Raw genomic sequence first — 13,778 nt, 5'->3', positions numbered from 1 at the left:
CAAACCCTGCAGATTGCAGGGAAATTCCTGCAGTTTGGACAAATCCGCTTCGGCGGAGGAAATTTCCGATAAGGAATCTGCTTTTACACAAATCTTTTGGTGATCTTCGTCGATTTCGCCGCTTTTTTCCGAACCCTCAATTAGTTTTGGCCTTAATTTGCCTGTGCGCGAGTGAAAAATTGCTAAATATTCGCATTCTTGAGGTAATTTGCGGTAATCTTTTCGAAATTGTCCACGGACACTCAACAGAAGAGTGAATTGGTAGTGGGATTGATTTCCTCTGGCCGCTGTGGGTGGGACCTGTCAGTTTCTCTGGACAGCAGCAGCCCTTTGTGGCCTCTCTCCGTAGTTTTCTCCCTCAGTAGTTAATTCTCCCCCTGAAAGTCAAGTGGCTGACTCCCAAAGTGACCGGAGTGCCGCTCTACAGGCCACGGAAGAGGTAGTTTTAGTGGGTCGAGGAAAATGAGTGTTGTAAACAATTTGTGAGGAATCCCCGGAATCATGTCCCGTCTGGCGGACTACTTTGTGATTGTGGGCTACGACCACGAGAAAGAGAGTGAGTGTGTGCTTGAAAAGGCCGTCACAATGGCTATGGTAATTGCGTTGTCTTGCAGGAAGTGGCACGCGAAGTGGAAAGATTCTGCAGAGATTCCCGGAAAGTGACTGGCACGACACCCCCTTCATCGAGGGAATTGAGTGGGTAAGTGGAGAGTCAGGACGCAGCTCTGCGGAGGAGAGTGTGAGTGTGTGTCTTTTGCAGTTTTGCCAGCCGCTGGGATGGGCCCTTTCCACGGAGCGCCAAGAGCCCCGATTCTTCGTGTCCGTGCTCACGGATATCGACGCCAATCGCCACTACTGTGCTTGCCTCTGTTTCAACGAGACAATCTCGATCACGCCAAACAAGCCAATCGACGAGGAGGAGGAGACATTGACACCCGGGAGAGCCCTCATTCCGGCTGTGACAACAGTCACTCATCATAGTATTATGTACGCACCGAAGTGTCTGGTCCTGGTATCGCGCCTGGACTACACGGAGACTTTCAGGGTAAGACGGTCGCTTTGCCAGAAGAAATCCACAATCTTAGGGTCCTCCGTTCTGAAATGTCTTTGCAGAATTGCCTGGGAACGATCTACACGGTGTACATCGAGAGTTTGGGCTTCCCTCTTGAGACCCTGATTGGGAATATTCTCGGCTGCATCCAGGTGCCTCCTCCGGGTGGGCCGCAAGTGCGCTTCTCGATCGGGGCGGGGGACAAGCAAGCTCTGCAGCCGCCTCTGTACACCACCCTCCCAGTCACGGGCACTTCGGTGGACTTCCTGTTTACACAGTTGGGTATTAAGAATGTGCTTCTGCTGTTCTGCGCCATGATGACGGAACACAAGATCCTATTCCACTCCAAGAGCTACTCGCGGCTGACGGACAGCTGTCGTGCACTCACGGCTCTCATGTATCCATTCCGGTGAGGATTCCACCATCTCAACGCTGTCTAGTGCGCAGATGAGCACAATTATTAATTGGATGTATATTGGCCTTTCAGATACAGTCACGTTTACATTCCAATTCTGCCCGCATCTCTTATCGAAGTGTTATCAACGCCAACGCCGTTTATAATGGGAGTTCATAGTTCATTGCAGAGTGAGATCACAGATTTGGTAAGTGATCTTGAGTGTATCGACATGGAGAGAGTCGCGCAGTGGAGTAACAATGTTTTAATGGTCTATTTATAGCTTGATGTTATTATTGCCGACATCGATGGTGGTTCCATTCACATACCCGAATCTCTCGTGCCGCCCGTGTCGAAGTTGCCGAACCAACTGTGGGAGACCACCCAGCAGGCGCTCACGCTCGTCCTCCAGCCGGAACTGCAAACGGCCGATCTGGCCTTCAGCGCCCACCCGGCCACAGTGAACGGGGAGCTCCACTGCCGCGATGTGAAGGTGAATCGACAGATGCGAGACAAGGAGATTCGCGCTGTCTTCATGCGTATGTTCGCCCAACTCCTGCAAGGCTACCGCTCCTGTCTCACCATCATCCGCATCCACCCGAGGCCAGTGATCACATTCCACAAGGCGGGCTTCCTCGGGGCGCGAGACCTCATTGAGTGTGACTTTCTCTCGCGTGTGCTGGACAGCATGTTCTTTACGGGGTTCGTGTACGAGAGAGGACCCCCGTGGCGACCGTGTGACGCGTGGGATGAACTGTACAGCTCAATGAGCGACCTGCAGAGATCCGAACTGCAGAATGCCTCGCACGTTTTGACGAATATCCAGGAGCTGGCGCAAGTGCTGTACACGAATGAGAATCCCAACCCGCAGACGTACACGCAGAAGGTGCTGAAGCCGCCAGAGGGGGCCTTCGCCCGGATACATCAGCCCCCAATGCCACAAATCAATTCGCAGCAGGTCACGACCATCATTCAGGAAGGCATGGCGAAAAATGATCTGCAATCGCGCTTTCATACACCGCGAATGTCTCCGCGGATTGTCCCGATGGGGCCGCACTTGCAGAGCATCTCCGATGGGAGACCAGTGGTGAACAACACCGCCCGAAGGCTGGAAGTTCTCAAGTCTTGCGTCAACTGTATCTTTGAGAACAAGATTGCCGAGGCAAGAAAGAGCTTTCCGGCTGTTCTGAGAACACTGAAGCAGAGAGATGCCCGGTTGACACTGTGCCGAGAGCTGGCCAAGACCGTGCAGGGCAACAAGGCGATGCTGGAGCATCAGCAATTTGATTTGGTGGTGAAGCTGATGAACAGAGCCCTTCAGGATGACACTGTAATGGATGAGCATGGTGTGGCAGCGGCTCTCCTGCCACTGTCAACGGTGTTCTGTCGGAAACTCTGCACGGGAGTCATTCAGTTCTCCTACACATGCATCCAGGATCATCCTGTGTGGAAGAATCAGCAGTTTTGGGAGGCTGCCTTCTATCAAGATGTGCAGACACAGATCAAAGCTCTGTATCTCACCAGATCGCCGTCAGCCAGTGAGAATTCCTACGCCACGTGGAAGACTGAGAATGGAAAGAAGAGTCCTAGCAGTAGTCCAGAATATCGCTTATCTCGCATCCAAGAGCCATCAGCGCTGGAGATTGCTGCTGAACAGATGCGCATCTGGCCGAGTTATGAGTCACTGAAGCAGGGAGAGCTGATAAAATCCGAGGAGTCAACACTGTACAGTCAGGCGATTCACTATGCCAACAGAATGGTGTCGCTACTCATTCCGCCTGATGTGAATGTGGGTGGGAAGGTGCAGAAGCTGGATGTGCATGGTGTGGAGGATGACACAAGTGTGTCCAATAGTGTTGTGGAGTCACACAGTCACAGTGAGCATAGCGATGAGGGCTTCGAGGAGAGCGACACTGGAGAGTGTGGCAGTGCTGTGGCTAAGATGGTGTGCAGATTCATTGATCGTGTGTGCACAGAGGGTGGAGTGACGGCGGATCATCTGAGGAATCTTCACGCCATGGTGCCAGGAGTGGTTCACATGCACATTGAAATGCTGGAGGCAGTTTATCGGGAGTCGAAGCGCATCCCGCCAGTGCAGAAGGCCAAGATTCACGCTCCGAGTTTGTTGTCTGGTGAGGAGATCATGACTGAACCGATGAGAGTGTATATGTTGGCTGATGGGCGAGAGGACAATGTGTCAGCACTCTTGCCAGCTGAGGGAGCGCTCTTCCTCACCAACTATCGCGTGGTGTTCAAGGGATCGCCTTGTGATCAGCTGGCGTGTGAGCAGAGTATTGTGAGGGCTTTCCCAGTGTCTTCGCTGACGAAGGAGAAGAGGATCTCAGTCCTGTACTTGCCACATCTTGACCAGAATCTGCCTGAGGGACTGCAGATGCGCTCCTGCACATTTCAGCTCATCAAGGTAGCCTTTGACGAGGAGGTGACTGTGGAGAGCATCGAGAGTTTCCGCAAACTTCTGCACCGCATTCGTCATCCGGAGCATGAGTTTGGGAGATTTGCCTTCGCCTCTCACGGAATGCACATTCAGACGCCGTTGCACAAAGTGAAGGAGAAGAATGCCACACTGAAGGGCTTCGCCAAGAAGACACTCATGAGAACGGCCAAGAAGGCGGGCTTCAAGCCAAAGGGTGGCACGAAGAGGAAGTACATCTTGTCCGGTATTGATTCTGAGGAGAATCACGGTCATGAGAATAATGAGGATGACGATGCCTCGGATGATAATGCCGATGCGATGCCACGAGTGACGGCGAAGGATGTGGAGCGCCTCAAGGAGAGGAGCTATGTGAAAGACTGGGAACGACTGTACTTGAGCGATCCGATGTCAGGCTATCGGATCACCACTGTCAATTGCAGTTACAACCTTTGTCGCTCATATCCGGCCATTCTTGTCTCACCGCACAGGATCTCCGATGATCAGCTGCGCTGCATTGCGCGCTGCTACAAGAATCAACGAATCCCCGTGCCAACGTGGCGGCATCGGAATGGCGCCATCCTGCTGAGAGGATCTGTGCCACATGCCAAGGGTGTGATGGGGATGCTGAAGGCGCATCAGGGCTCAACGAATGCCGCCACAGACAGCACGGCTTTCCAGGAACAGGACCACTACTTTGTCACCGTGATTGATAACTTGCCGCACACAGTGACGCCCGCGAGGCATCACCAGTGGGAGATGATGTCCAGCAGCAATCTCTCCATCAATTCACTCCTTCTGGCCGCTGAGGATCATCACTTTGGCGCGAGGACAGACAATCTGTCCACGCTGACGCCGGAGATTGCACGGAAATCCACATCGAATGTCTTTCAAACGGCAAAATCGAGCTTTGGGAACTTCAGTGGACGAGCGGTGAAGAATGTGAACAAGTGGGGAAGTCTCAAGACCGGTCCGAGTCAGCTGAGGACTCCAGATGGCTTGTCTGAACGGGAATCTCATCACCAGTACGACTTCCAGCGAGTGCCGCTTTACATGCTGGGCGAGAAGAGTCAGAGCAAATCGGCCAGGCTCTCAGAGATGTACGCCGAGTTCATTCCAGTGGATTATCCAGATGTGAGACACACACGTCTGGCCTTTAAGAAGCTCATGCGAGCGTGCTTGCCATCGGCAGTGAGTCAGGAACCGGATCAGAGCTTTGCCAAGCTCCTGGAGCAATCGGATTGGCTACAGCAGATCCGGGGATTGCTACAGCTGTCCGGCGCTGTGGTGGATCTGATTGATATGCAGGGATCAAGTGTGACTCTGGCGCTGGAGGATGGATGGGATGTGACGGCACAAGTGTCCTCTCTGGCGCAACTCTGCCTGGATCCCTATTATCGCACAGTTGAGGGCTTCCGTGTGCTGATTGAGAAGGAGTGGCTGGCATTTGGACATCGCTTTGGCCATCGTAGTAATTTGAAGCCACAGAGCAGTTCAGGCTCACCTTTTGCTCCCACTTTCCTGCAGTTTCTGGACGCCGTTCATCAGATTCAGACTCAATTCCCACTGGCTTTTGAGTTCAATGACTTCTTCCTGCGCTTCTTGGCATATCACAGTGTCTCTTGCCGCTTCCGCACGTTCCTGTTTGACTGTGAAGTGGAGAGATTTGATTTGGGCATCGCCACGGTGGAGGATAAGAGGGGCTCCCTCAATTCCCATCACAAACATGCTGTGGAGACGGGCACGGGATCGGATGATGACAGCATTTATCCGGGTGGATTGAGGAATTCTAGTTCTTCCACGCAGAAACTGGGTCACTCTGTCTTTGACTATGTTGAGAGACAGCACGCCAAGTCACCGATCTTCTTCAACTTCACCTATACGCCAGATCCCGATCGTCAGGTGTTGAGACCTCAGAGCTCCGTGGCAATGCTGGAGTTGTGGGGCTTCTATGTGGACGAGGAGATTGCTCATGGGCCGCCGTACGATCCCGAACTGGTGGGCAGTGACAATATTGATGAGGACAATGACTCGTCCGAGGGGAAGAAGCCCAAAAGGAAGGTGATCAGTGTGGGATATGACAGTCTGGACAAACTGGATCCGGATGCATTCACGAGACTCTTGGAGGAGCTGAAGCAGGCGGAGGCGGAGAGGGGATTGCTGCCCCAGAAGTGGCGGCAAGTGTGGGATAAGCTGGAGCTGCCACACTCGGACTCACTCACGAGACATGCGTCCTTCAGCAGCGCCCTGGTGAGGTCTCACGGACGTCTTCAGCACAAGAGGTGAGATTTTTCTTCTTGCAGTGTGTTTTGCGAAGGATATTTCGATGAATTGTGGTTGCTGTTGCAGGTCAACTCTTGAGATTCTGATGAGAGGACGCTTGGCTGGCCACCATCAGGAGACGTTCTCTCATCCCCACCGATTTGAGAAGCACGCCTACACGACTCCGTCGCACTGCAATCACTGCGACGGGCTTCTGTGGGGCCCCATGAGGACGGAATTGCGCTGCATGGATTGCGGGAACTCATATCACGAGAAGTGCGCCGAGACTGTGCCCAAGAACTGCACCAAGTACAAGGCGGTGGAGGGTGTGCAGCAGACACTCACGCGATCGCAGGGAGACAATGGGAGCATCACGTCAAGTGCGACAGCCGGACAGACTTCCTTGCAGCACTTTTACGATCAGTTCAGCAGCAATGTGGCGGAGAACAGAACGCACGAAGGGTAGGAACAAAGGGGTTTTCAGGGGATTGAGCTTGTGTGCTAACGCGGTTTTCCCTTGTGTACAGGCATTTGTACAAGAGGGGCGCTTTGCTGAAGAGCTGGAAGCAACGATGGTTCGTTCTGGACTCGATAAAGCACCAATTGCGCTACTATGACGCAATGGAAGACTCCAACTGCAAGGGATTCATCGACTTGGCTGAGGTGCAGTCCGTTCAGGCGGCGGCATCGGCGGCCGTGGGCACAAAGAAGGTCGACGAGAAGGCATTCTTTGACGTGAGTATTGAATATCTCTTATTAGAGTGTGTTTCCTGTAAGAGTTAAGCAATGTGAGTGAATTGTTCCAATAGCATTGCGAAAGCGTCGATAAAAGGCGCAATAACTTTTACAATCACTGAAATTGGTTGTCATCCATATAATCGATATGTTTGCTGATAAGCTCCATTAACGATTTAACTATTTTCACCTTTTTCAGTTAAAAACCAGTCGTAGAACGTACAATTTCTATGCATTAGATGCAAATATGGCTCAGGAATGGATCGAAAAAATCCAAGCATGTCTGCAATAAGGAGGAATATGCACTGGAGTGTAAATAGGATTAAATAGGAATATTTAGGAAAAAAAAAGAAGGGGCGGAACAATGAAATTGTGAGGGAAGGAGGAAAATCAGTGGAAGTGTCGAAATCAAACTTAAGAGATATTATGCATAGTTAAATTACTACATTACTTCACTCTGTACTGTTTTTCTCCGCAGCCAGAACGGCAGTGAGGAGGGGAGAAAGGGACTTTTCATTGTAATTTTTTCTCTGTTATCAACTCAATAGTTTTATTCTGCATTTATTTTTTTTAACTATTACGTGTTAAAAATACTTGAAATGAGATTTTTAGTGGGGATGATAACACTGAGATATCATTCGTTCCAGATTTATAGGTTTATTTAAATGTCCTATGTTTACTGTGAAATGAAAATGGAAAAAAATAAAGCATTTTGCATCATGATATTAGAAGAAAAAGGAGCAATTTTCATCCTCGGAGTCCCCGGATCTTTCGAATGCAACTGCCGGCGTCGTTCAGCCGCTGGCGGTGTGAAATCCTTCGGCGCGCGACTCGATATGTCAAAATCCGCGTGTTTGGGGAATTTTTTTCGTGGTGTGAGAATCGCTTGCGAAGGTCAGGGAATTTTCCTCTCGGCAGAAAAGCTTGGAAATTGCATGGGAAATGCACTTGTGTGGTTGTGAGTGTGGCTATTGAAGTTTCTGTGCAGTGTCAGTGCGAAAGAGGCGAGTAGTTGTGCCAGGAGCACGCGAGAGTGTAAATTCTTATGCAATTCGCTCTGTATTGACTGAAATCGACCAATCACTAGTGAACCTATCCCAGTCTCAGGGGGAGTCGCAGTGAAATGAATCGCTTAGTCTCCAGTGAACTGGGCTCCAAGATGGGTCTCCGGAAGGTCACGCACGTAATCTTCGACATGGACGGATTGCTGTTGGGTAATTTGCACAGATTCTCACTTTAATATTAGTGTGCGGATGAGGGTAGGAAGGGTGCGCTTCCTGCCGTGCATTTGCAAATTATAACTCCCTCCCAGACACGGAGACATTGTACACCAAGGTCACCCAGGCCATCCTGGACGAGTACGGTGGCGGTCAGACGTACACATGGGAAGTGAAGACCTCCCTGATGGGCCTCCAGCGTGAGGAGGTGGCCGAGCGCCTCGTGGAGTTCTACAACCTGCCCCTCACCCCACAGGAGTACATAGACTTGTCCCAGGAGAAGATCCGCGTGGTCATGGCGAATTGCAACAAGATGCCAGGTAATTTCCAATCCCACCAATCTTACCGGTGTCTCTTTCTCTCTTCCCACAGATACTGAAGGGATTTATGAGGGCATAATAGGCGATATTGCAAAAGGTTTTAAGAAAACATACGCTCGCGAGACGCGTTTGAAGGTCTTGGGCACGACTGAGCAAAAGACCGCCGAAATTGTAGTCAATGATTTAAAATTGCCCTGTTCGGTGGGAGACTTTCGTCGGATATTTACTGATATGGGAAATCAGCGCTTGGGTAATGCGCCACTCCTGCGAGGTACATCTGTGTTTATCCTCCTCAAACCACCCTCAACACTCCTCCCATCACGTGTCGCCGAGGACGAGCTGAATCACTCACACAACCAATTTCGTTGCAGGTGCTGAAAAGCTGGTGAGACACTTGCACGACAATAAGATTCCCATCGCTCTAGCCACCAGCTCCAGCAATGAATCAGTGGTAGTGAAGACAGCCAAGCATCTGGAGCTCTTCAAGTTATTCCACCACAAAGTCATGGGATCCTCAGATCCGGATGTGAAGAGTGGAAAGCCTTCTCCAGACATTTTCCTCGTCGCCGCACAGAGATTCCCCGATAATCCGAGCCCAGAGGATGTGAGTACTTGTCTTCTCATGGAATCCTCATGGTCTCTAACCACATTAATGCTTCCTCATCTTCCGACAGTGTCTGGTCTTCGAGGACGCTCCCAATGGCGTCAAGGCCGCCATATCAGCTGGAATGCAGGTTGTCATGGTGCCTGACGAGCACATTACTGAGGAGCAGAAGAAGGGCGCCACAGTTGTCCTCAAATCACTGGAGGACGTCAAACTGGAGGAGTTTGGTTTACCTCCTCTGCCCGCATGAAGTGTACAATGTCCCCTGAAAACCCTCCAGATGCGTCTATTGTAAATCCTCATAGAGATGAAACAAATATATTTTCCGTGACGAACTCGCTAGTATTTACAGGACACTAGGTGACTCTATCCTTTTGACTATTTGCGCCCCAGTGCCTCCACTTGCTTCAGTACATCGTCTCCTTTGAGATTTGTGAGAGCCACAGATGATTCCTGTCCTAGATCTGGAAGAAGTAAGGCACTTAATGCTGCATTCCGGGAGTGAATGAAGGGATTATAAGTACCATATCTCGCCCATAGTCGCGGCTGTACTCCGCTGCACTCACGAACCAAGATGGGCAGCTTGGGATTCTCCTTCTTCAGCTTTGTGTAGTGAGTGTGGACAAAATCCCTGGGCAGATCGAGAAGAGGAAGATTGTGTAATCAGTAATCGGTCAGGTTACGAAAAGCAAAACATGGGACTAACCGTGCTCCCTTCGATTCCGGTCCAGTCTGACATAGATGCAGTCGCAGCTCCTTCACCGAGGGACCCAGTTTCACTGTCCTGATTAGTGTCGTCCTCATATTTCTCGAGAAAAATCACTATTTTCCAGGCAAAAACAAACCCACTTCAGAAGGAAAATTCTGACAGCATGGGTTTTGTGCACAATGTCCGAGTTCAGAGGTCGCGACGATCAGCATGCTCGCATCGGGTAACACTTTTCGAAGATTTGATCACAGAAATTTGCGAAAACCGTTGGTCTGAGACATTCATAAAAATGCATTTCCGCCTTGAGCATTTCTAACTCACTGGAATATTTCTTCATCACATTTTATTGGGAAGACACACAGAGAATCTCTTCTAATTTGTTTATTATTTGGAATTATTCATTTATCCTGAGATTACATAGTGTTATTCAAGCTTAATACATATTGATTAAGCTATTTTCTTTCGATACCTTTTCATATATAATTATAAATAGGTAATTGTAATTCAGCAAGAGACAATACAATTTATTCATCAATAATTTAATCATTATTTAATATGTATGAAATACTGGCACAAGTTCCTTCTTACAACTCTAGTAATCTTGCTTATTATTTGATATTTTATATATTGTTGTTTTTCTTTATCATCATCCTTTGTATCAGATGCAATGTTTATCCATATATTTGGCAGTAATTTTACAATGAAATCATAAGGAGAATTTTTCTGTAAATAAATTTCTAGACAGTCAATTAGGTGTTTTTTTCAGATAAAACTGAACATAAAATGAAACAAATGGGAAATAAATACCAATGTCGTAACAGATGAAACTCAAAGAGGTTAAACAAATAAACTGCAAAAGAGAGATTGATAAAAAGAACTAAAACTACAACGAAAGTCTTGTATACAGTGTTTTAGCATAAAATAAGAGACGATTTTGAAGTTGATCAACTCTCATTTTCACCGTAAAATATTGAGATCATTTCTTACCTAGACGTTCTATCAATAGAAGGATGGGATAGTGTAATTTTGCATGTAATTTCTTCCTTTTCATAATTAAATGCTCGACAGTCTGATATAAAAAAGAATTGCTTAACAAATTAAGAGAAGATATTTGTGACTAACTCTGCAGAATTTCTCCTACCATCACGAAGATATATTTATACAAACATTGTAATCATAATTGGCATGATTTTCTTTTACGCTTACAGAGAATAGAAAAAGAACTTCCCTAAATGTATCCAACTAAAAAATATTTTTTAATTCTCCTATTGTCCTCTTCTCTTTCTGCTCATCCACATCTCTTTAGCTATATTCCTATTCAATATTATTCTCCTTTCGACGCTGGGAAAGAAAATAATCCATTTCAAATTGAACATTTAATTGTCGTATAAATTCTCAAAATATATAAATATTGTATAATTAAATAAAATGATCACAGTAATAAAAATATGAAGAAAGACAAATAATTGTGGCAATATTTCATGAGAACTAAAAAGAAACTAACAAATTCCCACTCATGGGGGCAAAATCTAATGTTCATCATGCGTTGATGATTAATTCTCTGTGAAATAAATCCTCACATTTCCCTACAATTTACATTATTTGATTTTCATTCCTCTTTTTTTTTTATACAATTTCTAGCTATTCTGAAATTTTTGAGTAATTCCTCCTCTTGTCATATCTCACTAAATAATTGTCAAATATTATTACTTGTGTTTTTCTTTTGCTTCTCTTTGCCAGAAGAACAATTTTCCTTTAATAATCCCATGCTCTCCTCCTTTCGCTATTATGTCGCGTGATTAATTTCACCGAGAATCCATTAATCGCTTTCATACAAACTGAAATCTCTGACGCACTTGTCGCACCAGCTTCTTCTTCCCCTTGTACGCCACGGTGATGTTCTCAATCAGTCGCGAGAAATGTGCCGGACCGTCTCGTGCAAGGATGAAAGTGTCTCTCGCCTTGCTCAGGAAATCGATAAAGTCTCCGTAGTGACGCGGAGAGATGTGTGACAATCTGTGAAAAGGGCGTGCAAACACAGTAATTAGGGCGATAATTGATAATGCCACATTTATCTGATATTGACACTCTCTCAACCCCACGCCGTACCTTGAGTGTGTGGTATTAACATACGCAGCGACAGCAGCCTCCAGCAATTGCCTCAGCGGAGCCCGATCGTAGCTCAGCTTCTGCACTGGCCTCATGTTGTTGCCTGTTAAAGGGAAACGAAAGGAGATTTAGTCGTGATTCTTCACTGAGCAGGACTTCAAAGCAAATTGGCAAAGTCAAGATTTCAATATTTGCAACTCAAGCGCCAGCACGTTTCGTTATTTGAAAAAAAATATCAATATAAACAAGTTCCTCGTCATCGTGTGTCTGAAGAGTCGGTAAGCAGAGATACTCTTATCAGGCAAATATTGCGTATTCGAATCCAATCCGATTTCCGCTCTCGACTTACCGCGATGGTGCGAATTGAAATGCGTTATCCCTGGCGTGGGAACACTGCATCGCCTGAGAATGTCCGAGAGAACTGTGGCGCACTGCACATTCTTGATGACCAGCGGAATCATATTTGCCAACTCGGCCTTTCCCAGTGAATGCGACAGAGCACACGCCCAATGGATATCATTGATGGCCGGATGGGTGTCCTGATTGTAGGCCAAATGGACATTCTTCATAGCCAAAATGCCCAGCTTGTACGAGCGCATCGGATAGCCACGGTGCTCCATATATCTGCAACGAAAGGGGCGAGCGATTCAGCGCTGCATTTCTCAATAGGCAAACAATGGCCTGTGTGTATATTTACCTCGCGATTGTGAAAAGCTGACTTGAGGTCATGATGTGAGATGCGGCGTCAATCACAATCTGATAAGCAGCCTCAAATGCCATGGGGTCATTTTCAGTCAATGTGAGTGCATTGAGAGCACAATTCGGCGGGTCTTTCGTGGCGCACTGGAGAGCCAGAGTTCTGGCACAGCTGGACAACTCCTCTTGTTGCTAGAGACAGACAGACAGAGAGAGAGAGGAGAGTGAGAGCGGTCAATTAGGAGAATGTCACTGAGAATTCGAGAAGCACCCAAGAGTGACCCGAGGCAAAGAATAATAATTACCCGTAGATTTAGATTGAGGCGCATTATAGTGGAGTGCGACATTATAGTGGTGGCAACAGGTCCTGTGGCTTCCGTCGGCGTGAACAGCTGGTACCAATTTTGCATAATTGAAATGAGAGCGTCCAAGCCCAAGTGCGTGGCGCAAGTGACGAGCCACCTGACCATCTCCCGCCGACGCCAATTCAGGCAAGTCAGCGTCATCCGCATCACCTGGAGGCCCAACTCAAATGCCACTCCGAGCAGTATTTGACTCCTGGAGCTCGCATCTGTTGTGGCATAGCGAAAGGCGTCTTGGGCCAGCTGCAAGAGAGAATCAGACGCGCCTTTGTCAGCACAGTGCACACAAACACTCGAGATCATGTGGTCATATTTCACCTTAAAGAGATGTGACGAACTGTGAATGTTCCTCCTGGCACTCTCCAGCACGCCCGCCAGACGGGCCGGTTCAGCCTTCGCGGCGCTCAGCATAGCTGAACTGAGTGAACACTGCTGCGTCTCGAGATGACCCAGTGTCCACCAGCGCGGATAGCGCGACAAGACAAAGCCATCGCGTCTGTTCTCCACATCCGCGCTCCCCTCGTTCACGCCCCTCTCCTCGGCGTCCTCCAGCACTGGCAGTCGCATGGCTCTGAGGCCCACTTGGAACGCCAAATCCGGGTAGTAATTCAGCAGCGACGTGAACAAGAAGCGCGCCAATGTGTGCATCGGCACAGATTCTGGGTGAATTGTCACACCTGAAATATGAAATTGTGCACAGCGCTTTAGCTAGAAGCCCAGAAAACATTTATATAAATCTGCAATTGCAATTTATGATGGAGAGAAATCCAGAAATGCAAGTTACTTGTTCGTCAAATCCCACTTATGCCAAATAGACGCATCAATACAAAATGACTAAATTCCAAATTCTCACATTTCTGCCACAATTTCTCAGATGATTGATTTATT

At 48.0% G+C, this 13,778-nt stretch overlaps 4 protein-coding genes across 6 annotated transcripts in view; 2 read left to right on the top strand and 2 right to left on the bottom strand.

Moving 5' to 3' along the window:
* The first annotated feature begins 112 nt into the window (after positions 1 to 112).
* On the top strand, positions 113 to 7,649 carry LOC132265386 (myotubularin-related protein 13). Of its 2 annotated transcripts, XM_059766018.1 has the most exons (9): positions 113 to 556; positions 615 to 700; positions 761 to 1,045; positions 1,114 to 1,460; positions 1,539 to 1,653; positions 1,729 to 6,158; positions 6,226 to 6,600; positions 6,666 to 6,873; positions 7,073 to 7,648. In XM_059766018.1, exons 1-9 carry the CDS (start codon positions 502 to 504, stop codon positions 7,163 to 7,165), a joined length of 5,994 nt encoding a protein of 1,997 aa, XP_059622001.1. In that variant the 5' UTR covers positions 113 to 501; the 3' UTR covers positions 7,166 to 7,648. The 2 variants fall into 2 exon arrangements, with proteins under 2 accessions (XP_059622001.1, XP_059622000.1); XM_059766017.1 differs by having other exon boundaries at positions 615 to 1,045; positions 7,073 to 7,649.
* A 97-nt stretch (positions 7,650 to 7,746) lies between these two features.
* Positions 7,747 to 9,349, top strand: LOC132265396 (probable pseudouridine-5'-phosphatase). 2 transcript variants are annotated; one of them, XM_059766032.1, is made up of 4 exons: positions 7,747 to 8,087; positions 8,186 to 8,410; positions 8,782 to 9,014; positions 9,085 to 9,349. In XM_059766032.1, exons 1-4 carry the CDS (start codon positions 7,997 to 7,999, stop codon positions 9,262 to 9,264), a joined length of 729 nt encoding a protein of 242 aa, XP_059622015.1. In that variant the 5' UTR covers positions 7,747 to 7,996; the 3' UTR covers positions 9,265 to 9,349. The 2 variants fall into 2 exon arrangements, with proteins under 2 accessions (XP_059622015.1, XP_059622016.1); XM_059766033.1 differs by lacking the exon at positions 8,186 to 8,410 and adding an exon at positions 8,463 to 8,681 and having other exon boundaries at positions 7,748 to 8,087.
* LOC132265400 (NADH dehydrogenase [ubiquinone] 1 alpha subcomplex subunit 2) lies at positions 9,319 to 9,917 on the bottom strand. Its single transcript, XM_059766038.1, has 3 exons — positions 9,721 to 9,917; positions 9,539 to 9,645; positions 9,319 to 9,478 (listed from the first exon to the last, which is right to left on the bottom strand). Exons 1-3 carry the CDS (start codon positions 9,816 to 9,818, stop codon positions 9,393 to 9,395), a joined length of 291 nt encoding a protein of 96 aa, XP_059622021.1. The 5' UTR covers positions 9,819 to 9,917; the 3' UTR covers positions 9,319 to 9,392.
* A 103-nt stretch (positions 9,918 to 10,020) lies between these two features.
* Positions 10,021 to 13,778, bottom strand: part of LOC132264845 (uncharacterized) — a 29,119-nt gene continuing 25,361 nt past the window's right edge. The window contains exons 9-14 of the mRNA XM_059765174.1: positions 13,209 to 13,567; positions 12,834 to 13,133; positions 12,530 to 12,720; positions 12,182 to 12,456; positions 11,833 to 11,935; positions 10,021 to 11,739 (exon numbers count right to left, since the gene is read on the bottom strand). Coding sequence (XP_059621157.1) covers positions 11,553 to 11,739; positions 11,833 to 11,935; positions 12,182 to 12,456; positions 12,530 to 12,720; positions 12,834 to 13,133; positions 13,209 to 13,567 — 1,415 coding nt within the window. The 3' untranslated portion in view covers positions 10,021 to 11,552. The remainder of the gene's footprint in view (positions 11,740 to 11,832; positions 11,936 to 12,181; positions 12,457 to 12,529; positions 12,721 to 12,833; positions 13,134 to 13,208; positions 13,568 to 13,778) is intronic.

The sequence above is a fragment of the Phlebotomus argentipes genome, unplaced genomic scaffold (assembly GCF_947086385.1).
Source record: "Phlebotomus argentipes unplaced genomic scaffold, Phlebotomus argentipes genome assembly contig_2, whole genome shotgun sequence".
NCBI lineage: Eukaryota > Metazoa > Arthropoda > Insecta > Diptera > Psychodidae > Phlebotomus > Phlebotomus argentipes.
This window is presented reverse-complemented; position numbering and strand designations above follow the sequence as displayed.